The following is a 26,915-nucleotide window of genomic DNA, read 5'->3' on the forward strand; positions in this document are numbered from 1 at the left end:
ATGCAGATAGTCTCTTAAATGATTAGCTGCCGTGGTCATTCTGCAGAAATTTTTCACTTCATGAACTTTTCTAAGATGGTTGAGTTTTGTCAGTGTTCTCCTTTGTAACTCTTGTAAAGAACAGTGCTACAGATAGTGTCTGTCTTTTTATTTGCTCTGTGTGTAGTCTGTGTTTCTTTCTTCAGAGTATACCACGGAGGAAAGGTTAATCTGAGTTCCTTAACTGGGGAGTGATTTTGATGGATTTTTTTCCCGATGAAACAGTAATGGTTTCTCTTTACAGTCAGATATGATAAGCTTTTTCTATAAATATTTATTGTTATGTTCATTTTCTTGCATATAACAGAGTAAAATAGTTCGTGTGCTAAATCTTTGGCAAAAAAATGGAGTATTCAAAATTGAAATTATTCAGCCTCTTTTGGACATGGCAGCAGGAGCCAGTAATGCTGTTCCAGTAGCAGAAAATGTCACCAACAATGAAGGTACAGTGGTGTGTCTGACTGGAAGAAAAGTTCCTGAAAGTGCACTGGTGTCTTGGCTCTTTTCCTTCTGTTTGTTTTGTCCTATTGTGGTTGGTTGGTTTTTGTTTTATCATATTTTATTTTATTATTTATATGCCTGTTTGTTTTCTAATGAGAGACAAAAAGGAGTGTGAATTCAGAGAGGGGAAATGGGGAAGATCTAAGAGGAGTTGGGAGGAAAAAAACATAATTAGACTATATTGTATAAAAAAGCTTGATTTTTTTTTTTTTTAAACAAAAGAAAACTTTAAAAAGAATTGAGTTTCTGTACATGAAATTTCTGAATTGATAGACCTTTTCCATAGGAAGGAAACTTGAGTTTGCATTTGGAAGGTAGTTTCTCTTCCTATAATTCTTTTTTTCAAACAAGAATGTGCACACACACCCCTAATGTACTAAAGACAAGTTAAACTGAACGGAATTTTGTTTTAGCAGCAAAACTTGAAAGGCGTTTTAAACCAGGGGTGGGGGGAGGGTGTTGACTTTTGTTCTTGTTTGTTTGGTTGGTTAATTTTTTTTTTTTGGTGGCCTAATGCACTTTGCTTTTTAGGCTCACCTCCACCCCCAGTAAAAGCCTCTTCTGAACTTGCACAAGCTCCCACAAACTCCATGCCTGCTGTACCACAGTTGCCCAGCTCTGATGCCTTTGCTGCTGTGGCTCAACTGTTTCAGACAACCCAAGGCCAGCAGGTAAGCTGCTTAATGCTCCAGTGGCTTGCAGAGCTAGGTTCTGTTGGTGCTGTTTCCCATTGCTCCTTCATATGCTCCTTGTGGGAGAGTATCCTTCGCTAGGGAGCCAATGTGATGAGTTAGAGCTAAGAAGGCAATGCGGATGTGAAAAATAAGGAAATGGTAGTACTTCTTTGAAAGACCTTGAGCTGTTGAAGTGGCAGGTGTTGTTGCTCACAATTCTAGTATTTCGGATTGATTCAAGATTATATGGAGTGACATTTTCTGTATTTCTAGAAAAGTCGCTGTTACAATTCCATGTGTTTTTCTCTTTTCTTTGAACTTTGTTTGTCTCTTTGGGATTGTCAGCATACATTTGAACTGTAAGCAATACCCTGTAATATGTTCATTCACAAATTTAGCCATTAGTGAAAGGTGGATTCTTTGTCCAGTTTACTTACTGCCTATGCTATTTCAGTCCCTCTGAGATTCTTTGCTTTGTAGTAAATTAACTTTGATGATGATGCTTTGTTGTGTGGTTTATCGGTTTTCCCATTCTTTAAGCTGCAGCAGATCCTTCAGACTTTTCAACAGCCTCCAAAACCACAGTCTCCCGCCCTTGACAATGCTGTGATGGCTCAGGTTCAGGCTATCACAGCTCAGTTAAAGACAGCTCCTACACAACCACCTGAGCAAAAAGCTGCTTTCCCCCCACCTGAACAAAAAACTGCATTTGACAAGGTACGCTTCTCACATCACCCCACTTGTCTGTCTTACCCATGTGCATTGTGGGCTCTCTTCCGCAGCTTCTCTGGATTGTTCGTTTTTGTCTGTGGTTTGAGTTTTCCTCCTCAATATCAAAATGTTTTTTCCTGGTTACACGTGTCATGCAGGCTCACTATAAACAAGTTTAAAGAATAAAGAACAGCAAACAGAAGGAAAATCTTCACTAGCCCCACTTGTCCCTAGCAGTGATGCTGTCGGGTTTTGTTGTATGCTTTTCCAGAAGTAATATACTATGAGTCTGTGCTTTTGTTTTGATCTTTATTATTAGGTCTGTGTGCATTCTGCGTGAATGGTTATTAAGACTCCAGTAGACGGAGCCCTCAGATTATCTGTTTTGCTACTGATAGACATTTGCTGTTGCTGTGATAACTGTAGTTACCATGTCTGTGATGTGAGTCCTGGGGTGACCCCAGCATCTCTCTGCTTACTCAGTGTGCCTTGCCATCCTTAGCTCTGTTTCTGTATGATTGGGACAAATACCAAAGAGAACAAATTGAAAGGGAAGATTAATTTTGGTTCCTGGTATCAGAGAGTTGAATCCATGGTTTGCAGCAGGACCACATGGCAGATGCCTCTTCAATTTAAAGTGGACAGGAAGCAGGGGAGGGGGAAAGGATCCTGGAAAACATGCCCTTGGTAGCTTTCTTTCAACTAAGTGCCATCATCCAAATTTTCACTGTCTCTCAAAAAGGCTACCAGCTGGGAACCAAGTGTTGACTTGAGCCCATGGGAGCATCTCAGAATGAAACTTAATAGGCATGCTTAAAATACTTGCCACCAGGGGCGTGGGTGAGCTGTGGGGTTCAACCTAGACAGCTCTACTTTTGTCTTGTGTTTTTGTTGGGGTTATGATTGTTTAAAATTTCTTTTTTCAGTTTCATAGTTTAAAAAAAAGATGATTTTAAAATCATAGCATTAAATGGCATGTTTGATTTCATGAGCTCTAAAATTTATGATTATTTCTAACAAGATAAAAATTTTATCTGCCAATGATTAGTAATCAGTGTTGTAGATAAATGCCAGTTTTCATTATTTTGGCTTAATGATTAATAAGTGACTACTGATTGTAAGAAAAACTGGATTAAATTTTGAGTGAAAAAGAAATAAACAGGGCTAGAGAGATGTTGTGGCTAGTAAAGTTTTTGCTGTGCCAGCATGGTGACCCGAGCTTCCATCCTAGTATCCATGTAAAAGCCGCATGGAGATTGCTGGTTACCCAGCCCAGCCGAGCCTGTGAGACACAGACCAAGACCAAGACCAGGTGATGAAGATACTGAGCACAAATCTGTCTACACACACATAGGAGAAATGTATATTTGTAGGGGGAAACAGAATAAAATTGTAAAGCAAAAAGAAGTTGTTCCAGGGTGCTTTGAAAAGATGTTTGTGTCTGTGCTTGCAGGTCTATTTCCATGAGTAAATGAACATAAATTCCTGTGTGGTTTCCATTTGGAAATCTCTCTGTTCTTTATTACCACCACCACCACCACCACCCATTCCACCCTCAGAAGAAAAGTTCTGTATTCTTCTAATAGTTCTGTACTTCCTGTGTCCTGTGTTTGTCTCTCTAGTCCTTCTGGAGTGAAGTCTGTTTTACATTATCATTCAAGGGATTTTTAAGTGCTTCTATTTTTAACGTGGCTAATTTACCTTTTTTTTTTCTCTATAGTCCTACTTGTTTTCATGCCTGATTTTCGTTGTTTTTTGGGGGTTTCTTTTTTGTTTTTGTTGTTGTTTTGTTAACACTGCCTTGTCACAACAGTGTTTATTTCTGCATCCTTACAGTTAAAGAGATACATATATCTGGTGCTGGGAATTGAACTCAGGGTCTTAGCCAGTGCAGGTACCTGACCACTGAGCACATGCATACATGCTTTACTTCCAAATGTCCCTCTGCTTAATTATTTCTCAGGCTTACTTGGGCTATTCCTGGTCTTATGTCTAGGTTCTTCGTATAAATCATAAGTAGTATCTATGATGGCTGAATGAATGGATGGGAAGATTCTTCTTTAGGTTTATTTTATATGTATAAATGTTTTGCCTTGAAGTATATATGTGATCCATGTGCATGCCCAGTGCCAGTGGAGGTCAGAGAGGGCATCAGATTCCCTAAAACTGAAGTTACAGATGGTTGTGAGTCACCATGTGGGTGCTGGGAACTTGAACTGGGTCCCCTGGAAGAGCAGTCATAGCTCTCAGCTGCTGAGTTGTCTCTGCAGCTGTGTGAGATGTTAGTGTAAGAGAACATTCCGAGGAGCAACAGACTAGAAATTGAGGTACAATTTTGTGCTGTGGCCCTTGGGAAGCTTCTTCAGGACACCCTAGTTCTTGTTGGGAAGATTGAGTCCAGAGCCCTCTTACTTTTCTGTTCATTAAGTGATAATGTGATCTCAAATATTTTACCTTCACAGTGACAGCCATATGACATTGGACCTTACAGCTGTTCTCTGTATTAGATATCAGAGTTTTAACATACACCACCCATCAAAACCTGCTTATTGGGTGGACGTAAATGTACCTCTTTAGCTTTGGTATGCACTGCTCCAGAATCTCCATAGTAAACTCCAATGTTTTTCTGGCTTTCTTTATATAGGCGTTACTGTTTTCTTGTTTTGTTTATCCTTGGATTCCTAGTCTTTTTTAATGTTCCTTAGCACTTTGAATTTGGATAATAATGCCATAGAGAAAAGGCTGACTGTTGTAACTGGCTACAGTATTGAGTGCTTAGTTTTCTAGGTGGTTTTCCTGGGATTTCTAGGTAGTGCTGAATCTGATATTCTTCAACATCTGCTCCTGATACTTTTCTTCTTACACCAGTGGTAGGAAATACTGAGTAAAGACCATGGCTATGGGAATACTTAGCTTGCTGGTTTAACTGAAGTAGTTGTTAGTTCCATCAAGTTTCCAAAACGGAATTCCTCTGCTGGCGAGTGGAAGTATGGCTGTGTATGTGTGCTTTTTGTGCTCTTTTAATGAACTAACGTCTGTTTTCAGCTAGGCACTGGGAGCACTTTTACTTAGATCTTCCTACATCTTTCATTTACTCTAAACCATTGAAAATTAATTCTTTTGCTAAACTAGAGATTCTATAATTGATTCAAGTCTTTCCAGATCAATATGTATGACTATTAAAACTTAAATAATATATCTTGTTGGTACCTGGTAGACGAGGCAGATGGGTCTCTGTGATTTAGGGGTCAACCTGTCTACAAGAGCTAGTTCCAGGACAGTTAGGGCTGTTACACAGAGAAACCCTGTCCCCCAAAAAACAAACAAAACAACAATAAAAAAAAAAAAGGAAATTTGCTGTGTCATATACTCTTTACACTGGGTTTAGTTCTGTGTACCGTCTTGTTTCAGGAAAGCCCATCCAGTCATGACTTTGAGTTTATAAAGTATACCATAAGTCTGTTCTAGGCAGAACAGTGCAGAAAGCATGGGGTAGAAGCACAAAAGGCACAGCTGGAAAGAAACATTTGCATGTTGGAAGCTGAGCACAGGCATTTAAGTACAAAATATCAGTGTCCACTGTGATTCAACATTCACCAGCTGTAGTTTGGTTTATGTTTCTTAACCTCCTGAACCTTGGTTTCCTTGTCTTTCTATATATATATATTTTTTTTTAAATATTTTTTATGGTTTATTTAACTTTATTTTATGTGCATTGGTGTCAGATCCCTTTCAGACAGTTGTGAGCTGCCATGTGGGTGCCGGGAACTGAACCCGGGTCCCCTGGAAGAGCAATCAATGCTCTTAACCGCTGAGCCATCTCTCCAGCCCCTATATATATATTTTTTAAAAATAGATCTATATCACAGGTTTTTTTATGATTGCAAAATATAACTGTTCAGTGTTGTACATTCCCTGTTTTTAATAAGAATAATTTTTTAATAAGTTATAATGTGTGGGAGTGATGTATATATGCCATGGTATACATACATGTGGAGGTCAGAGGACAGTTTCTAGGAGTCTCCCCCCGTTCCCCTTATTGGGTTGGGTTCCAAGGATGGCACTTAAAGGTGTCAGGTTTGCATGACAGGCTAACCATCACCCTGGCTCAATAAGTTTTATTTTAAATTACTGTTATTTTTAACTTTTTATCTTAAAATGCTATTATTTTTATTTTTTAAAATTTATTTATATTTTTAAATTACTGTTCTAGATTTGTGAACTTCTGGATTATTTGAGTTTGTTTTTAAATAATTATTTTATGTGCATTGGTGTTTAGCTTGCATGTATGTCTGTATGAGGGTATCAGATCTTGGATTTACAGACAGTTGTGAGTCTGCCATGTGGGTCTTGGGATTTGAACCCGGTTTTCTGGAAGAGCAGTCGGTAGTGCTCTTAACCACTGAGCCATTTCTTCAGCCCTTATTTATTGTTTTTAATGAAAGTTTCTGGTAATTGGTATAAGCTGTAAAGTTTTGAGAAAGAAACTGCTAGAGTAAACAGCTAAGAGACTTCTGTTCCTGTCCTACACCATAATTTTTTCTTTGATTATATTAGTATATTCTTGACTGGGCAGTCTGTGGACATAATAGGTCTAGCTGCCTGAAAGCACACACATGTTGGCATGTACACAGAGCTCTAGAAGCTTCAGTAAATAAATATTTAGATACGTAAATGGCTGAATTTATTATGAATTTATTATGAAATAAGCGGTTAATATTCAGAAAGAAAACATTGCTTTTATGATTGGAAAAGGAAAGTAGTTTTTTGGGTTTTTTTTGTTTTTTTTTTTTTTTTGGTTTTTCCAGACAGGGTTTCTCTGTAGCTTTGGTGCCTGTCCCGGAACTAGCTCTTATAGACCAGGAACTCCCAGAGATCCGCCTGCCTCTGCCTCTCGAGTGCTGGGATTAAAGGCGTGCACTACCACCGCTCGGCAGGAAAGTAGAATTTAAATTGTATTTTTCTAATGTGACATGTCAAAATTGTCTCTTTTTGGACCAAACTCCTCAGGACATAGAAGAGAAAAAGAAACTGTACATAGTGTGGTAGGGGTGTAGCTGATGCAGACATCTGTTACTCTGTAAAGTTTCTGGTTTGCTGACTCAGTCTGTATTTTAAGTGGAACATTGCCGTACACATTACAGAAGCTGCTTGATAGATTTGATTATGATGATGAGCCTGAAGCTGTGGAAGATGCAAAGAAAGAGGATGCTGCTGTCACCGCTGTAGCCTCTGCTGCTGCTGCTGCCCCTCCTACACCCACTGTGGCCACACCTGCTGTTGCTCCTGCTGTCCCAGTACCCTCCACCACCTCGCCCCCTCCTCCACAGGTGCCATTGTGAGTCTCTTCGTAATTCTTTGATAGTTGGTAACGGTTACAAAGCAGATTATAAGTAACAGGGCTGAAACACATTTCAGTGTGGTCTTTATTTTATAAACTTATATTAAGACAATTTGTATCCTTTTCAGAGTTAGAATTTTAAATGTGCGGCTTTTATGTTGGACAATATTTGTTGATTACCTGTGACTCCTGAGTGGCATTCTGCAATGTAAATGTGACTAAGAGTCTTAAGTGCTTTTGAATAAGTAACTAAAGTACTCACCTTGTTTTAGTGGCTATCCTGGGGATGGCATGCAGCAGACAGCCTACACACAACATCAAAGTATGGATCAGTTTCCCCCTCGGATGATGGGAATGCAGCAGGATACAGTGCACCATCAGGTACTGTATCCCCTAAACTCCACGTTGAGGGCCCTTTGTCCTATCCTGTGTCCAGGCGGGTCCTGCCCAGCATATTTGTCCATGCTTGGAGGGAAGCGTGAGGATTAAGAAAGAGACTAGAGACAACTGATAGAGCCAGGAGGGCATCTAGGAAGTACTGAGATTCGCCTCATGTTTATTTCTCAAAGACTTTATATGCCCTGATCCAAAGAGGACGGGGGAGGCAAGAGACTTCTTTACCAAGATGCAAAGAACAAAGTAATTAACTTTTCAGTACCCACAGCATCAAATAACCACACCCTAGGTCAAAACATCCTGGTAGTAGCCACACCCTGGGTCAGACCTCCTGTCATATAACCTTGAAGGAGAGGAGACTAGGTCTGAACTCTCTGATCTTTAGTTAAGGGGAAATGGATCCGCTTTTGTAAGCTCCTACAACGTACTGGCATTTTTCTTGTCTTGAGTTTATAAATTCAAGATCTGTTTTTGGAGACCTGTTTGTACCTCTGAGTGTTGTGATTACTGGTAATTTGCTAAGGAGAACTGCAGCCCCAGTGAAAGCTGTGGAATGGCAACTATTTTGAGTTGCTTTTTATCTTAATTACAAGTTTATAAACATGCTCATCTTATAATAATAGATATTTTAGTTAAAATAGTTTAGTGACTTTACAGTTCTGTTTTCTTTGCTGTATGTCTATTTCCTGTATGCTCTGCTGTGGAGTGCTTTAAGCATTGGTGTTGGTAATATAGACCATTGGTATTATGCAACAAAAACATAGAGCACACTGGAGAGTTAACAGAAATTAGGGATTGGGTTATCGAATTTATTTTGCTAAATTCTGTAAGCTCACTTTGCTATGAATCTACATTAGGGGTGGAGTGGGGACTTTAAAGACACAGCCCACACCCTCTACCTTATAATCATTTTAGGTAATCTGGGATTTGTTTGATTTTTTTTTTTTTTTTCCAGTACTACAGTGGGTTTTGTGCACAACCAGCCTTGGAAACATTGCTTTATAGCCTGTGGGAAGGGTGCCTAGATACAGCCTTAAACTACCTGCGAATTTTCTTGTCTATTATTTTCAGATAATTCTTTTCATTCGAAGACATATAATTGGTACTATGATTTTAATGGCTTATTTAGGAGGCCTGTTCAGATAATGAAGAAAACACATGACCATACTGCCAGATATTTTATTATACACATATTAGTACCAATTTCTGTTTGCTGGTTAGTTGTAACATCCCTGACAGTCCTGGAACTCACCCTGTAGGTCAGGCTGGCCTTGATCTCAGAGATCCGCCTGCCTCTGCACCCTGAGTGCTGGGATTAAAGGTATGCGCCATCACTGCCCAGCTCTACCAACAATTTCATTTATCTATCTATCTATCTATCTATCTATCTATCTATCTATCTATCTATCTATCTATCTAGTGTGCAGTGTTCTGTCTGTCTGTATGTTTGCAGGCCCGAAGAGGGTATGAGATCTCATTATAGATGGTTGTGAGTCAGTGCTCTTAACCTCTGAGCCATCTCTCCAGCCCCTCTACCAACAATTTCTGAATTCTTATAGAAAGGTATTTTGGAACATGATTAGTTGAATACAGTCAGTTGGTGTTGGAATTGTACATGCAGAAATATCTGCTTGTTCTTTGCTCTTATATTGTGAATTCTACTTGAAATTTTAAACACCCTTTGGTAGACTTTTTTAAATTGCACACATAGGAATGACATTAAGGCACAGTCCCAGCATTTGAGGTACTGAGACAGAAGAATTGTATGCTTCAGGCCAACCTGGGTTACACTGTAAGACCATTTAATTTGTTGTTTTGTTTTGAACTTGTTTCTTTGTAGTTCTGTCTGTCTTAGAATTCCATTTTAAACAAGCCTGTTCTTTAACATATGACACTCGGGTGTATACCATCATGCCTAGCAAACAAAATACTTTTTTTCCAGGAATCTAGAAATTACAGCCATTTTTTTCTTCTGTTATGAAAGCTTACTTACTGTTAAAAAGTTGAAGGAAGACGATTGATAATCGAGTACCTCTTTGGCTAAGGGCTAGCCTGTCACACTGCTACCTTGGGTAAATAAAACAGTATCTTGAATCACTGTTGAGAATTGTGAGTCTTAGAACCAGTCATCTATGTCATACTTGAATATGTGATAGTGGTTTTGAGAAAAGTTAGACATAGAGAAATTAAGTTGCTTTTCTTAATTAAAATTTAATGAAGTTTTGTATAAACTAACTTCAAAATTATTTTTGGCTGCTGATACTTAATATAGATTTAACTCTTTTTTTAAAATGAAAGGTTCCACTTCCTCCTAATGGACAGATGCCAGGATTTGGGCTTCTCTCCGCACCTCCATTTCCTCCCATGCCACAGCCTGGGATGGCCCAACCTGGGATGCCACAGCCTGGGATGCCACAGCCTGGGATGGCCCAGCCTGGGATGCCACAGCCTGGGATGCCACAGCCTGGGATGGCCCAGCCTGGGATGCCGCAGCCTGGGATGGCTCAACCTGGGATGCCTCAACCTGGGATGCCTCAGCCCGGAATTCCCCCAACACCACCAGTACAACCAACTTTCCAACCTACTTTTCAGCCACAAAATGAACCCCTTTCACAAAAACCACATCAGCAGGTAATAGTTTTTGGGTTGATTTATATACACATTCCTTCTTCGTCTGCTGTTTTGATTTTTTTAATATGTTGAAGATCTTTGGGCACTCGTTAACTCTTTGTTCTAAAAGTTGAGTGGAAGTCGCACACCACAGTACTATCAACTGTGAGTGCTGAAGCTAGTGTGTGTAGGTGCCTAGTTCACAGTGTTTTATGGTGTTCTGTTATGGTGTCATTTGTACAGAGTAACTTCCCCCTCGGTTTGCATACTGTTGAAAGGTTTTGTTTTTCCCTCGGTGGTGGCTAGTTAGTAATTGGTCTGACTAGAAAATTAGTATTCCTAAGATTTTTGGCCTCTTGCCCTTACGATTTCCAGATTTCTCATTTTCTGATTTTTTTTTTTTTTAAGGAAATGGAAGTAGAACAGCCTTGTATCCCAGAGGTTAAGCGGCACGTGCCAGAGAGCAGAAAATCAAGATCTAGGTCAGCATCCAGGTAACTTACAGGAAAGCTGCAGCTGTATGTCAGGAGACAGAAGAGTCAGTTATACTGCTTTCTTTGGTTTTGTGTTGAGATAGATAGGGTCTCACTCACTGTCTGTAGAGCAGGCTGGCCTTCAACTTAGCAATTCACCTACCTTGCCTTCTGTGTCCTGGGAGTAAAGATATGTCCACCATGCCTAGCTTGAGGTTTTTCTGATATTCACAGTGTTAACCCTTGATCCATAAGCAGAAGACGTCAAAAGTAATGCTGTTTTTTATTGTTTTAGTCCCATCTTGGGTTTTAGTTAGTTGGTAAGGTGCTTTCCTAGTGTGCTTAAAGCCCTGGATTCCATCATTAGCACTTCACGATCTGGTGGTATATACCTATAATTCTAAACTTTGGGCATCAGAAGTTGGAGGCCAGCTTGGGATATATGAGACCCTGTCTAAAAAGACTCAAAAAAAGTAAAAATGTCTTCAGATCCAAAGCTCTTCTTCACCTACATTTCATCTGAGTTGATTTAGTGCCTGTGAGTATATGGTTTTGTAGGAGTTATATGTTCAGTGTTGTCAACAAACGTGGAAATGTCATAGTATTCACAGTTCAAGTGTGTTTTCAATTGCTAAAGAGAAGACATTTGTAGAAGATAATAGTAACAGCTTTGTTTCCAGCCCTGAGAACTGGCTTCTTAATCATGCAGATGGAATTGTGGGCAGTGTTGGAGATGTTCAACAGAGTACAGTCACAAGTGGTCTAGCCATGTTTACTTTTGTTTAAATTATATCCATGCAGTCCCTGTTACTGAGTTCTTGTAGAGTCAAACATTCACCTGATGTGTTTCATTTTTCAACTTAATATGTGCATCATTACCTTTTTTCTTTGTGCTTCCATCTCATTGATGAAAATGTATTAGGTCACCAAAAAGAAGAAGATCTAGATCTGGCTCTAGGTCTCGGAGGTCCCGCCACCGACGTTCTCGGTCCCGGTCCAGGGACAGGCGACGGCACTCACCTCGGTCTCGATCTCAAGAAAGACGGGATCGAGAAAAGGAGAGGGAACGGCGACAAAAAGGCCTCCCTCAGATCAAGTCAGAAACTGCAAGTGGTAAGTAATGAGCCTTTCTGCACACTTACTTTATCTTTTCATGGTATGGGTTAAGATGTTTTATGACTGTTAGCAAAGCCATAAGTGAAACTTATTATCATTATGATTGAGTTTTATTCTGAATAGTGTTTCTTTATGTCTTCCTTGTGTACTGCACAGTCTTAGTGCTTCTTTATACAAGAAGGTGTCTTTCCACTGGCATAACTATGTCCCTCTTTGATAAAGATTTAGCCGTTTATAAATTATGTTAGCTTGTGTTACCTCTTGATTTTCATCATTTTCGAATATGTATAGTGGAAATACTCTTTTTGTAAATCATTAACTATTACAATTTAATTCATAATAGTGATCAGTATTTACAATGAGACTCATACATAGGAGACACCATTAAAAAAACCTCAGGAGTGAGTGCTTATACATGTTGCTTGGTAATAGAGACTTAGGTTCAAGTCAAGAGTGACATCTTCACAGTGTACAAGAGCATTATCCTACAACATTCTGTTCTTTGCCGGCAGATAATGACAGGCAAGTTACTTAGGACCTGGGTTTTCATGAGCATTTTTAGGTCTAGTCACAAAGTAACCATTGTTTTTCCAATTTAATGTCCTGGTTAATTTCTAAATACCTAATTTTCTAAACTCTTTAAGTGTCTAAAATTTGTAAATGGATATTCCTGTTTAAACTTTGACATTGTAATGTCACGTAGAAATGCCATGTAATGATGTGCTGTTCTGCTTGGGATAAAATGACTGTTTTCATCACTGATTTGTTTTCAGTTTGTAGTACCACACTGTGGGTGGGACAGCTGGACAAAAGGACTACTCAGCAGGATGTTGCCAGTCTCTTAGAAGAGTTTGGTCCTATTGAATCAATTAATGTGAGTAGTTACTGCCCTAAGGGTGCTGATTAAGATGTGCCCAGTTCTTGTTGAGACTCTTGCACTCTGAGGTAGATGTGCATAGGCTTGTAGGAGGCAACTGCAGGCTGGACTGCTCCTGCTCACTTTAACATTCTCTGTAGTTGTTTCTTGCACAGCCATGTTTAAGTTAAAATGTTTTTCTTGGAAAGTATGTAACAGAATTTGCACAACTCAATTAAAACCAAATTGAATGAGTTTAACCCTCCAGGTCTGTCTTTGAGGGTGGGAGGGGGACACCACCTTTGTTCGTTCGCGCTCGGCAAGTGCTTGGCAAGACCTTGCGCACTGATGTGGGGTCTACTGCTACTGGCTGGGGTCTGTGCCGGGGTCTTTGTTTTTGTCATTGCCTTGTGTAATGCTGAAATATTTTGAACAGATGATTCCTCCCAGAGGTTGTGCCTATATCGTAATGGTTCACAGGCAGGATGCATACCGTGCCCTGCAGAAACTGAGCCGGGGAAACTATAAAGTGAACCAGAAATCCATAAAGGTACATTTTTATCATTTATAAAAGGGTTTAATGCAGAATTACATGGAGTTTTGGGGGGATTTCTTTTAACTATAATTTTGCTGCTTGGAAATGGCTTGAGGCATAAAAGCCTCCTTAAAAATCCTCCTAAAAGCAGTTACACATTAGTTGACATACAGTTTTATGTGACAATTTTTTTAGTTTCTTTTTGATTAAGAAAGTTTTTTTTCATGCAGTGTATTCTAATCAAGCTTTTCTCCTCCCAGATCCTACCCCACCCCCAATCCTATAACCCTCTCTCTTTAAAAAACAAACAACAACCCAAAGGGGAAGCACAGAAAACATCATACACTCCACAGATGCAGGATCCAAAACACACAAGCAAAAGATCAGTGAGACAGAAATGCCCAACAAAGCAGCTGAAGACCAAGTTCCCCCACCCCTACCCCCCCCAAAATAAACCCAAACTTGTTTAGTGTTGGCATCCACTGCTGGGCGTGGGGCCTCCCCTGAAGTTACTATATCTAGGGAGACTCCCTTGGGAAAGGGTTTTTCCTTTGTAAGATTTCAATTGCAGATGACTTCTTGGTTGGAGGTGGGAGCCATGTCTGCTTCCCTCTGAGTGCTGGCTTGAACTAGAGTCTCTGATACCCTTCCTTCTCCTCCTTCCACGTACTTCCCTAGCCCTGAGGGTGTTGATGAAGCTTCCCATGTAGGACTTCTGGGTCTCTGTGTTATCTCCCATCAATTGCAAAAGCCATCTCTGGTGATGGCTGAGCAAGGCACTCATCTATGGATATACAAGAATACCATTAGGAGTCATTTTATTGTTAAGCTAACATAACTTTTTTTCCTTGGATTGTCAAGACAGGGTTTCTCTAACATTGGAGCCTATTCTGGAACTCCCTCTTGTAGACCAGGCTGGCTTTGAATTGACAGAGATCCACCTGCCTCTTTCTCTCAGGTGCTGGAATTAAAGGTGTGCACTGCCACCACCTGGCGCTAGCCACTAACATATGTCAAGGAGTCTATAAGTGCTATACGGGGACAGCAGTCCAGGGTGCTCACTGCCTGCCTTGTTCAGATGAGTAAAGTGATGGGGATGTGAACTCTGAAGACTTCTGACCCACTTTTCTTTTCCTTTGTGTATTTTCACTGGTTATAGATTGCCTGGGCCTTAAACAAAGGAATAAAGGCAGATTATAAGCAGTATTGGGATGTTGAATTGGGTGTTACTTATGTCCCGTGGGACAAAGTCAAACCTGAGGAGCTGGAGAGTTTTTGTGAAGGAGGAATGCTGGACAGTGACACACTTAACCCAGGTAAAACAATGTTTAACTTCTTTCACAGTTCATGGTCATGTAACAAACAACTTTATTCTTTGCACTAGGAAGAATTTTGGGTGATCTTAAAGTTCCAGGTATAAGCTAGTCTCTCTCCTGTTAATTGAAGATATGGTAACCTTTATCTGTCTAAGATGTTAGCAGGAGAAATACAGACCCTGGTTAAATCCTCACTGTTAGACGACTGCTTAGACTCCAGTTGCACATCAGTGGTATAGACTGAGAATCAGGAGATACCTGTAAATCCAGAGCCCTTTGAGTACTAGAAGCGTTTCAGGGTACAGACACTGATTAGAGATGCTTACCAGTAAGATACAAATGTTTAAAGCCCCACTTTGACCCCAGATATTTGTGGTGATGCTCAACTCTGTGTTATGTTTCAATTCATGTTTTATAATAGGTCTTTTGAGAAATTTAAGCATCCCAAGAAAACACATTCACACACATGTATTAGACCAGGAAGTTGATTTGTTTGTGGATAGTAATATTATGAGTGCTGGGTTATTAGTAAGATTGTGGTGGAGATAATGGATGTTTAAGAAGTGTTAACTTGACAACCAGAAGGAGGGAAAGTGGTGTGATGATGCTGAGGTGCCCACCCCCTTGGATAATGCATGTTTTCACGTAGGAGGAGCTAGATTTCTCTTCAGGCAGATGAGCCTACCATGCCCCAGTTAAGCCCCAGAATGCAAAATGTTTTTTCTTGCCTAGAAGATAAAAAGGTGGAAGGGTGCTGTAAGAAGGCTGCTAGCTTGTTTTCCTGGCTGCCCGGCAGCTCAGCCCCAAAATAACCACTCAGAAACTATATCAGTTAAATCACTGCTTGGCCCATTAGCTCTAGCTTCTTATTGGCTAACTCTTACATCTTAATTTAACCCATATCCATTAACCTGCATCACCCGCGGCTCCATGGCTTCTCCCTGACTCCGCCTTCTTCCTCCCAGCAATCCCCCACCTATCTAAGTTCTTCTCTGCTATAGGTTCAAAGCAGTTTCTTTATTCATTAATGATAATCACAGCACACAAAGGGGAGTCCCACATCAGAAGGGTGTCTTCAGTATTTTTTTAGTGTTAGGGAGAGACTGAAAAGACAGGCATTAGAAATGGATGTGTCTGGATCCATCCATTCTGCTTACATATTTCTGTTGTCAATTTGAATAATTACTGAAAATTAGTGTAGGGATTTCTTTAATGAAGCTGTTATTTTCTAATTTTCAGTGTTCATTTCTATATTTAAAGTTGTAAGTGAAAATGCTAAACATTTCTTGTTACATTCATAGATTGGAAAGGCATCCCCAAGAAGTCTGAAAATGAAGTTGCTCAAAATGGAGGTGCAGAAACCTCCCACACAGATCCAGTGTCACCCGTACCTAAGCCTTTGCCTGTGCCTGTCCCTCCTATTCCTGTTCCTGCGCCTATAACAGTGCCACCTCCACAGGTAGGGCTGTCAAGAACATGATTTAAAACTTTAAGGGTCTGAAAGGTTGCTTTTTAAATCTTACTGTTCTGTCTAAAAGTGAATACTAATTTTTCACATTTTGATATATCACCTCTATTTTTGAACAACTTTTTTCATGAATGTCAATAAAACAATTAGTTTAGATTGTTTCACAAGTGTTATTTGAATGACTCAGTATCCTGACTTAGATTGTCTTAGATATTGAAATCCAGAACCACTAGTAATTTGATTTGAACATTATTTATCTTAGCCTACTACATAAGTTGTCAGCTGTTCTTTCTTAGACTTGTATTTTCTAATTTTTAAACAATTCTGCCTTAGAATATTTTTAAATGTCTCCTATGCTGTCAGAACACCAGTAGAGCCCAATGAAATGCAGTGTAAATGGCCAACTTACAAGAGAAAGCAGAGCTTAGATTTATAGCATTTAGGTAGGCACAGGTTACCTACCATCTTTTTAATCTGATAAATGTAGTAGTATAATAAAATTTTTTAAATACCTGCTTTTATTTTCTTGGTGCACATACACTGTGTTTGAGAGTAGCTAGCTGTGTATTTGGCTTTTCTTTCCAGGTCCCACCTCACCAGCCGGGCCCTCCTGTAGTTGGTGCTCTCCAGCCACCTGCTTTCACACCTCCCTTAGGAATCCCCCCTCCAGGCTTTGGTCCTGGTGTTCCTCCTCCTCCTCCACCGTTTTTGCGCCCAGGATTCAACCCTATGCATTTGCCACCAGGTACACTGACACAGCTGAGACTACCGACAGTTTGGGGCTCTGATAAAATGAGCAGAAGGCATTGACCTGATTTCTCCTACCCTAGGTTTTCTTCCTCCTGGACCCCCACCTCCTATAGCTCCACCAGTATCCATCCCTCCTCCTCACACTCCACCAAACTGTAAGCATGTCTTTCCTCTGTGCTGGCTTGATGTCTGGGAGTTGGGGTAGGAGGGAAAGTGAGCACATAGTAGGGCTGTAGTCTGGTTAAAGGTTGTTGACCGGAAACATACCTAATTACTCAGCTTCACATGTCAATGTAATTATATTCCTTAGCTGCTATCGCTGGTATAAATGAAGACACTACAAAAGACTTATCTATTGGAAATCCCATTCCAACAGTGGTGTCTGGGGCTAGAGGAAACGCCGAGTCTGGTGACAGTGCGAAAATGTATGGCTCTGCTGTGCCACCTGCTGCACCCACGAATCTGCCTACCCCTCCTGTAACCCAGCCTGTTTCACTTCTTGGTAAGTTAATTTTTTTTTTTGTTAGTTTTTTTTTGCCCCTTCAAGTTTGGCTTGGAAGATCTTAAATGGTTTGTGCAGTTCCACTTTACCAGGAGACATCTTCATGGGTGCCATTATGGCCCAGTTGTCTTCAGCAAAACATTTTCATCTGCACATGTTAATTTGATACAAAAAAATCAATTAAAGTAATTTCTATGAAAGAAATGGTTACATGTTTTAACATGATTCCAGACTTCCAGCTCTGAGCAGCTGGTTTCTCATATATAATTCTCTGTTCTTATTCCTCTAAAAATCCTGGAAATTTTTTTTTTTAATATATAGACTGGCAAGTCCATCATCTATGATAATCTTAACAGACTGGTGTTGTTTTCTGTGTGAGGGTTGTATAGTGAGGTTAGAGCTGAGGCCATTCTCACCGGCTCCTGGGTTTCCTTCTGCTGGAGCTGCTCCTTCCCACAGCCGCATCGCTGCAGTCAAGGGAGGTACAGCCTGGAGGTTTCCCAGTTATCCTTGTGAGGGTGTACTCTAGTTTGCTTCAATTACATTAAGTACATCAATAGTTTTTATGATACCCATCTTTTAAGTTAAAAATTTGTATTTGAAGTGATATCACCAAGTATAGTTCATATTTGATTCTCCTAATGGGAAGTTAATGCTTCTGTATGAGTCCTTTTTATTTTCAGAGTGTATGTGTGTGCACATTTGCTTTCAGAATCTTGCTTTAGGAAAGACTCTTGCTGACCTGAGATGTAGGATTGTGGGACAGTGGTTTCAGGTAGAGCACTTCACTTTATACCAAAATCTTCTGGATTGAAGTTTTTACTTTGTACCCCATAAATAGTGAAAAATGCCAATTTCTTTTTAAGGTGAAGTTAGGACTGCTCTTTAGTGTACATAATGAATTTACTTTTAATTTCCTTAGTATACAGAGGAAGGACTGTTTGTTAGAGGAGGATTTGGGGAGATGAATTGTTTAATGGAGGGTTGGTTCAAAGCTTGCACTGTATGGGGATGGCATGGAAGGACGCACCACTGGACTGGGAAATAAGGGAAAACAACATTGCCAGACCTCACTAGGTTACAGCTATTTTTTGTATTTCTAGTGTAGTTGCACAAGTATCTGATGTAGTTTTCTAATTGGCCCTTTCCTGCACACCCTCTCCACCCGTGCACGTCTCTGCCTTGGAAAAGAATCTTGTCCAAGGGCCGTGGTTGTTAGGCTCCTTGAACTGTTACAAAATTGTGTGTATTTGTCATTTTCTTTGGACTTCATAACTTCACTGGATGAGTAGAAAGATTTCATGATCTCCAAGAGTTTGCTAGCTACTACTTGTAAGTAGTCCTGTTTGGAGTGAGTACCTGCTTCTGTTTATTTCTTACTACCACCAACAGACACTTTAACTTTGCAACCAACATGAAACAAGTGAAACAAATCAAGGTTAATTTGGCGTGTGCAGCATTGCTGAGGAACACTGCAGTGTTCTCATTACCTCACACACCTTTCTGTGTATTCGCTCACAGAAGAGCTCACTCATTCCATAAGTGAGGTGGGATAGGGAAATGGGAGACATTTAATGTGGGCTCTTTGATTTTGGTTATCTTTGTCTATAACTTTTAAAACAAAATTGGAAAATGAAGGGTTATTCAAATCCTGGAAGGTTTAAAATTTGAATTAAAGTAAAAACAGAAACTATTTTATTAAAATCAATTCTTTAAACTAACATGGAATAGTCTAGTTCCAGTTAACAGAAGGAAACATCTGGAAACGTGCTGGGCCTTGTGGCACTGTGTTCCCAGAACTCGGGAGGCTGAGGTCCAAGGATCTTGAGTTGGATGCCAGCCTGAGCTACGTAGCAAGCCCCTGTCTCTGAGAAAGAAATCTTGGGGGGGGAAAAAGGGTCACATAAATCTTGACCTTTCAGAGAAATGAGTTTTGGTTGTCTTATTAATACAAAGGTCTAACATGAAAATATTCTTGACCTGATTTTTACATTGTAGTAAAGCAAGCCCTTTGAAGAGGTGAATGGGTTTCTCCCCTGAGCTGCCATTGTGCTCATTCCAAGGCTTCTGGCATGGTGGCCCTAGTCCCTCACAGTCCCACCCTTCCAGCATTCTTCTCTTGCCTTTAGTTGCCATCTCACACTGCCATCAGTCACAAGAGTCAAAAAGGAATCCGATCCCTGCAGTATTCCTTGGACATACCTGTCACCAGTAAATTTCATTAAGTTCTCACCCATACTTCTGCCTGCTTGAGAGGGTGAGCTTTTTTCAAGTGAGATGTTTTTCCTTTTTTGTTGTTGTTGTTTTGTTTTTGTGTGTGTGCAAATAAAGGAGAATTTATTCAAAAGAATCACAGTTCCACCACTTGGGAACGCAAGAATCACATTATGGTATCACAGTGGACCGGAAGCTGGTTGCCGGTGTAGTCCTCCTGTGGGAGCACGGAGACTAGGTGCTCCTCTCTTATTGGTGCTCTAATGTGTACTGTAAGTCTGTAGAAGGAGATGCTGTGTTGACCAGAACGCCTTAAACCTCTAGAGGCTAATGCTGAAGTCCCATTTCTTCGTCTGTAAAGGGGATACGATGGCATCGACACGCCAGGGTGTGGTGGTGATTCAGTGGCTAACATACAGAACTGCCACCTGGGAGGCATTTAGTGAACAGTGGGTGCTTTCACAGGTAAGAAATGCCGTAGGTGTGCTTAGGACATCTAGAAAAAAGTGTTTATACTCCAGTCTGTGATGACACTGCTGAACTCTGACTCATTATAAGCTCTGGTTTGTTCTCAAGGAGAAAGCAAGATTTTTTGGAACAATAGTCTTTGTATAGTTGCTTGTGCATTTGAAGGAAGATAAGACCAGATCACAAGCAATCAAATTCCATTGTTTGACTTATTCAGAAGATATGTTAAATCATAGTGCATTTTACTTAATAGCACAACTCAGTATTGAAGGTCTCTACATAGTAGATACCAAATAGTTTTCTTGTAGTGTGTTGGTATTTTTGAAGCGACACAAGCCTGTCAAATGTTAAGCCGATCAAAATTTCACACTGAGGACTAGTTGTAATGGGAAGGAAGACAGTGAAGTGCCTGGTGCTGCTGTTGATTTCTGTCATCAGATTTGAGTTTAGGTGTTAGTTTGTAGGTAACTTTACTGTTTGTAGAGCTGAGCTGAGCTGAGCTGAGGTGCACACTTTCCCCCCCAGTAAATTGAATTTGGAAGAACACAAGCTTCCATCATATTTTTAAAAATATTTTGATTCTTTGAATAATGCTCATCATTTGAAAATAATAAACGACTAGGCATACAACAAGTATTCCTTATTACTTGATTTTAAAGAACACTGTTTAGTTAGCATCTCATGGGCCAAAGTAGCTGAAATCAGTAGTGGTTTTGTCAAACCTAAAGATGACATCTACAGTTGTCAGTCATCTCGGAGAGAAGATGGTGGCAATTCAGTTCATCCTTTTGATTGTATGAGCATTCATGTTTGCCTTTCAAATCCGTTGTATGATATGTATTGCTAATATTATGTACAGCGTATTTATTAAAAAGTTAATTGTAAATGTAAAGTTTGGGTTACTTTGGTGTTCCAAACAATAAAAAAGTACACAAAAAAAATGTTTGTTTGTGTTACCTATCTGTCCTATGTTACAAGGATATCCAGAGTATGCTTCAGACACAAACTGCCAGGTGTCCTCTGTGGGAAGTGAAGCCACTTCCTGACACATGCACGTACTTGTTAATTCTCAATACGAAGCGATTGTCACCTTCTCACCTTCCCTGCTTTTGTCACACTACTGCAGATGGTGAAGTTTGTAAATAAAATTTTGACTTCTGAGAATAATCTTACAAATGGGGGTTACTTTTTTTCTGCTGTAAGTCACAGTGGTTTTGAAGCCAGACTCACATGTTGATGGCCCATTAGTGGAGTTGCTGGTCCGTGGGTTGGTACCCTTGAGTCTCTACCTAGCTGTAGCAGGCATTTAAACTGATCTCGGACTAGGGCACCACAAGAAAAATTGAAAATTAAATTGTTTAGTAAATTATACTAAAATGTTTTTGATTTTATATCATTAAGTTAGGAGCCCTAAAATGTGCCTAGAAATCTTCCCTACATTTTGCTGATTGTTTCAACATGGGTATTTGATTTCTGATGGTTTAGCTTTGGATTTCTCTGCTCAGTCATTGTCTTGAGGTTTATAATTTTTATAGCTAGTAATTTAAACAGCATTTAAATTAGAACATTACAGCACCAATCTGCTAGTTGCATACTAGTTATAATATTAAATAGCAATAGAAAATTAGAGGAATTACATTTTTTTCTTTTTTTTTTTGAGAGTAATGCCTGATTTATAAAAACAGTGCATTTTGATACTATTATACTGAACTTTTGTATGGTTACATTAAATCACAAGCTGGAAGGATAGGTAAGAAGGCCTCTTGACATTGTCTTCTAAGAGTGTTCTTTTCAGAGCATTAAACGTACCTAAATTGGTGTTCTAAACACTAATATGTTGTTCCTCTAGTCACTAGTATCACATAGAAAAGACTTTGAAATATTCCTCACAGTGCCTTCAGCTTAATATATACAATATTATTCAGTGGGTGGACTGGATAAAGCAAAAGTAATGGTTAAATCTGTAGCAGAAATTTGCCTAGGATATGAATTTATGCATGAATACAATATGTTATCGCAAAAGGTGAAGCTCTTCAAACAGAACATGAGGAAAATAGTATGTGAAACTTCCAAGGGCTTGCACATTGTCTCCATGTCTCCTGAGGCTGTCACTAGGAAGTCCAAGGTGTTGTTCACTAGCCTGAAGAGAACCTGTCATCTTGTTTCTAAGGGACATTTTTTAGAAGAGTAGGAGGGCATAAACTTGGGAATCTAGATAGGTTTTGATAGACACAGATATTGCTGTGAAGAGTTTCAGGTAAGACTTGTCTGGCTAACACTAAAAGACTGTCTACAGAAAATTATGTTGAATAATAGAAGCTAACTCTATGTATCAAGTTTACTAGCCAGTGGTGTAATTTTCCATTAAAAGTCATAGATGTGTCTATTGGTTGACATAAACTAGTTAGCAAGTAGCACAAAAATGATTTTAAAAAGTAGTTATAAACAGTGCAGACTAATAGCTATACAAAGTCTATTGTCTATTTACACAAAATATTTTGTGTAAAACAAAAAGATCCAAGCCGTCTTTAAAAAATGACTGTCTGATCAGATTTCATTTAAAATTCTTGAGTCCATATATGGTATGACTTTTGGCAAGACATCTCAGTATACCTTCTTCCTTAGCTTAAAAAGTCTCCTGTTTCTCCGAAAGATTTCTGGTGACATGATAAGATCCTGTTTTTAATAGTAAATGGAATGTGCTTTCTCTTACTCTTGACAATGACCTTCAGCTTCCAACATGGTCCACTGTGAATATTGCCTGGGAGTGTTCTCAAGGTAAATGTTCACAAATATCATGAATTGGTGAGTCTAGGAGGGAGGAAACCCAAATGTTGGTTGTATTGTTGTGTCAGGGTTTTGAAGGTAGGATATCAAAAACAAAATGCCTTTTGTTTGTTAATTGATTAAATAAATACTTACTTGTATATTTGCCTACAGATAAGTTAAGGGTTGTTGGTAGTGAGCTGGAGGGAGATGTAGTTCAGTACACTTGACTTGGTTAGATTCCCAGCAGTACACATAAAAATGTTTACCTCAGGTGTAAGAACCCCCTCCCCATGGAAAATACTACAGTGACCATTCTCTTGGTCAAATTAAAAAACAAGCAGCAGTCAATTTCAATTAAGAAAAAAACTTAAAAAGTGACGTAGTTTTCAAAGTTCAGGATCTCCCAGGTTTGTTATGTTGAAAAGATTCTCACCATTTTGGGACCCATAGCCTCTGCTCTCATCGGCGGTATCTTGATGAGATTGCTCACCACCTCTGCGGCCACCATTCAAGTGTCAGTGTTTCTTCTGGGTCCGTGTCTACTGAAAACCTACTCTGTGTCGAGTATCCATCCCTTCAGGTGCTAAAGATAGCAGAACGAACAAAATGAGATCTGTCTCTCTGGTGTTTATTCCTTTGGATAAAAAGTAAACTAATATTATCACATGGAGTCCTCCAATGACGAGAGAAGAAAAGTAGAGGTGGTGTGTTAGGGGTGAAGACATTGAAGATGTTGAAATGTGCCATTTGTTATCAGTAAGATGGTCGGAGTGGGCATTTGGAGGAAGTAACATTGAGAAAGAAACCCAAGTAGAGGAGAGAAAATAAGCCACGTAAGTACTGAGATTTGGCATTTCGGGCACACCAACAAAAGAGAGAACCTGGACTAAGAAGCAACTTTACCTGGAGGAGCCATGAGGAACTGGTAGAGCTGTAACAGAGCAATCTCAGACTGACAGATGAGTGTAGGGGAGTTGTGGGAGTCAGGGCATGCAGAGCAAAGTAGTGCTAGGTTTTAAAGTAGGCCTTTTTTTAAGGAACAGTCTGGGAGCTGATACAGTAGTTTGTGATCTGAATGCATTTTAAAGGTAGGCCATTCAGGACTGCCCACTTTTTAAGTATGTGCTATTAAAGCATCAAATTTGTACACTTGTCACATGTACATGAGCAGTTGGCGCTATGACTTTCATTCTTGAGATACACAAATCTCAGGGGTGCTGGCTATTTTGGAGTGTGAGGGTCATATTTACATGCTCTGTTTTAATTTTGTCCAGGTGCAAGTGCCAAGTACACTGGATAAATTATAAAGGGGAACACTCACACACCATTAGATAAGGGTAATATTTAATGTCACAGAGGCCTGTGAGTTTCAGAAACAGTTGGTATATGGACATAGCCCTAGAATCCTTAAAACATTTCACAGTTGAGACTAAGATGCTGGCACTAAAGGACATAGACTGTACTTGGCAGGATCTCTAAGCAGTTGATGCACATTAATGAGTTGCTGGAGAAGCAAAGGGAGGAAAAAGCTCCCAGGGTCTCATGGCAACAGATGATGGAATTAAAGTCATGGTAACCTTGCTGCATTGGGAGCTTGACATTAGCCACTCGTGTACTGTTTTATCCAGCAAAGGGTAGAGAAGGTGTAGCCAGTGGACTAGAACACGGAGAAGTAATCTGGAGGCCATGCAAGGGCAAAGGGGGAAAAGATACGCTCCCAAGTGCCATCACTGTTGGCTCAAAAAAAAAAAAAAAAAAAAAGTCTTGGTATGGTGGCTCATGCCTGTAATCCCCAAATCCCCAAACCTAGCAAGTAGGAGAAGCAGAAGAATCCTAAATTGGAAGCCAGCCTGGAGCATGTAACAAGAAGCTGTCTCTAAGTGCTGAGTCTTGGCAGCAGGCCTTAACAAAACGAAGGCTCTTAGTGACTTGAGAAAAGTTCACTGAAATGAAGGATTTATAATCCTGATGTAGGGACAGGAGAGAATGGGGGTGAAAAAATACATATAGACGTGATTTTTTTTTTAAATCCCTGGGGAGAGTTGCTTTATAGGGACAAGTGGTATGTGAATCCTGAAAGATGGCAGAGAAAGAGAGTGAGTTTCTTCATTTTTATTCCTAAATAATGGGTGATTCTGGAGAAGCTAGTCTGAGAGAGAAGCGAAGGGTAGTGTAGGGTAGCTTAGTAGAGAGGTGAGAGTGGGGCCAGCATGGAGCGGAGCAAGGGGCTTTGATGTTGCACAGAAAGGCATAAAACTGACACGGGACAAGTAGTCTTTGGAGGCTTCAGGGTCAGGTAGGAAAGTAACAGAAGGTGGTTTTGCAAAAAAAAAAAAAAAAAGTACAATAAAACAAAATGGTATGTTCATAGAATGGAAGAATATTTGGTATTAAGTACTCGTTCGTGCTACAGAACTTGGATGAGCCTTGGAAAAATGCCAAGTGGAAGGAGCCACTCACAAAGGACTACGTATTGTATAACATTGTATGATTTCTTTTTCTTTTGAAAATGCTGGTTAATAGACATTCACAGAATAAAAAAATAGCTGGGTGGACTGGGCAGGGGGAGATGATCCATAGAGCAGGCTTTCTTCTAAGGATAATGAAAGTATTCTGAACGTGCAAAGGCCACTGGCTTGAGGTTTTTATATGAGCACATTTAGAATGTGGAAAAGTTAACCACAAAGCAAACCAGCTACAGCTGGTAGACTAAGGAGAAGCATTAACCTATGAAGTAGATACCCTAGATATGGGACTGTGAATTGACTGGGAAAGTGGAGAGTTGCTGATGAGAGAAAAAATGTGTTCTGTATTTAAGAGTTTAATTTCTTGAGTCATTTTGCTTGGGCTTGGGGTGGGAAAGACTTGACTTCCATGCTTAGGCCCGAATTTAAATTAGTATTGGGGGTGAAGGCATAGCTGTGTGAGGTCCTGTGATCAGTGTCCAGTGTCACAAATTTTTAAAAAAATACCAGTGTTGGGAATAGGAATCTATGATGGGAGAGAATCGAGGACTAATAGGAAGGAGATAATTGAGGAAGTCTCAGAGAGGATCCTGGGCAGGGTGGTTGGGATTTGGATTGAGTGATAGTTGTTAGTGACGAAGCTTCCATTACCTGCTAGAGGTGAGGCAGTGGCCGCAATGGAATAGAAGGCCAGGTTAGCCAAGTAGCGATTGAGGGACAGATTCTAGGCCGTATACACTTGGCGCTTCTGGTCTTCACCTCTGCACATGGGAGGTCCGTCTGTTCTTTAAAGATTTATTTATGTTTCATGCCCTCTGTGGGACTCCGCTGAGAGCCGTGTGTGTGTGTGTGTGTGTGTGTGTGTGTGTGTTTATATGTATCCTTTTCACATCAGGTGTTGAGGGCAACCTCCTGACATCTGTCCCTTAGTCACCATGGTGGTGCTGTCTCTGTAGTTTAATCGTGAAGCAGCCATTTTGAGGGTCATTAGGAAATTGGTCAGTTTGCTGGTGTGTTTTAAGTTAAACAGACTTCGGTGTAATTGTGTTTGTTGTCCCACCAACACCATGTTACCCGCATTGCTGTAGAGCCCTGGCTAGTGTGGAACCCAGCATCCTTATGCCTCCACAATGTGAGTTCTGGGATTACAGGCAGGCATTTCAATGTTTTATTTCCAACCTGCTCGCAAGCTTTGTTTTACTAGGAATTTGTGAGCGTGATGTGTTAGCTCCCCAGGTCTGAGCTTTTTGTTTAATATTGGCCAATATTAATGCTGTGACTCTGCTCTGCCTGCTGAGCCCTATGTATTAGTATGAGTAAGCTCATACTAATCTACCTATTAGGGTCTGGGCGGCCGGAAAACGAACGAGCAGCCTCCAGACACCGCCTATGTGAATACACGACTTGCTGCCTACACATCCAGCAAGGTAGTCTGTTAAAATAGGACATTTCTCATTGATCTCCTAAAATTTTCTTTCTGCACTCTTCATCTTGCATCGACACCTTTATCCATGCAAGAATCTGTGGTTCTTAATTCCAGAACTCAGTCCTGCCCACTAGTTGCCCTCAGTCTGTCTCCTACCCTAGTTCCTGTCTTTTGTCCTTTTTGGGGGGTAAGAACCTAATAGTCTGGCCCTCTTTGCTTTTTGTGTACCACTTAGCAGAAAGTTTTCAAAACCAACGGGATCATCCTCTGCTCATGATTCCTCTT

General features: G+C 40.1%; 1 protein-coding gene across 6 annotated transcripts in view; it reads left to right on the top strand.

Annotated features, from left to right (window-relative positions):
• Scaf4 (SR-related CTD associated factor 4) overlaps positions 1-26,915 on the top strand; it is a 57,120-nt gene that overhangs the window by 25,668 nt on the left and 4,537 nt on the right. Inside the window, exons 5-19 of one of the 6 annotated variants that reach the window (XM_057764296.1) lie at positions 347-482; positions 1,072-1,211; positions 1,755-1,931; positions 7,070-7,263; positions 7,539-7,647; positions 9,961-10,293; positions 10,681-10,766; positions 11,668-11,858; positions 12,635-12,735; positions 13,154-13,267; positions 14,412-14,568; positions 15,870-16,027; positions 16,622-16,781; positions 16,867-16,941; positions 17,097-17,288. In XM_057764296.1, coding sequence (XP_057620279.1) covers positions 347-482; positions 1,072-1,211; positions 1,755-1,931; positions 7,070-7,263; positions 7,539-7,647; positions 9,961-10,293; positions 10,681-10,766; positions 11,668-11,858; positions 12,635-12,735; positions 13,154-13,267; positions 14,412-14,568; positions 15,870-16,027; positions 16,622-16,781; positions 16,867-16,941; positions 17,097-17,288 — 2,323 coding nt within the window. The remainder of the gene's footprint in view (positions 1-346; positions 483-1,071; positions 1,212-1,754; positions 1,932-7,069; positions 7,264-7,538; positions 7,648-9,960; positions 10,294-10,680; positions 10,767-11,667; positions 11,859-12,634; positions 12,736-13,153; positions 13,268-14,411; positions 14,569-15,869; positions 16,028-16,621; positions 16,782-16,866; positions 16,942-17,096; positions 17,289-26,915) is intronic. The other 5 variants (XM_057764300.1, XM_057764298.1, XM_057764301.1 and 2 more) reach the window with 5 other exon arrangements.

This window comes from Chionomys nivalis, chromosome 3, assembly GCF_950005125.1.
Source record: "Chionomys nivalis chromosome 3, mChiNiv1.1, whole genome shotgun sequence".
Classification (NCBI taxonomy): domain Eukaryota; kingdom Metazoa; phylum Chordata; class Mammalia; order Rodentia; family Cricetidae; genus Chionomys; species Chionomys nivalis.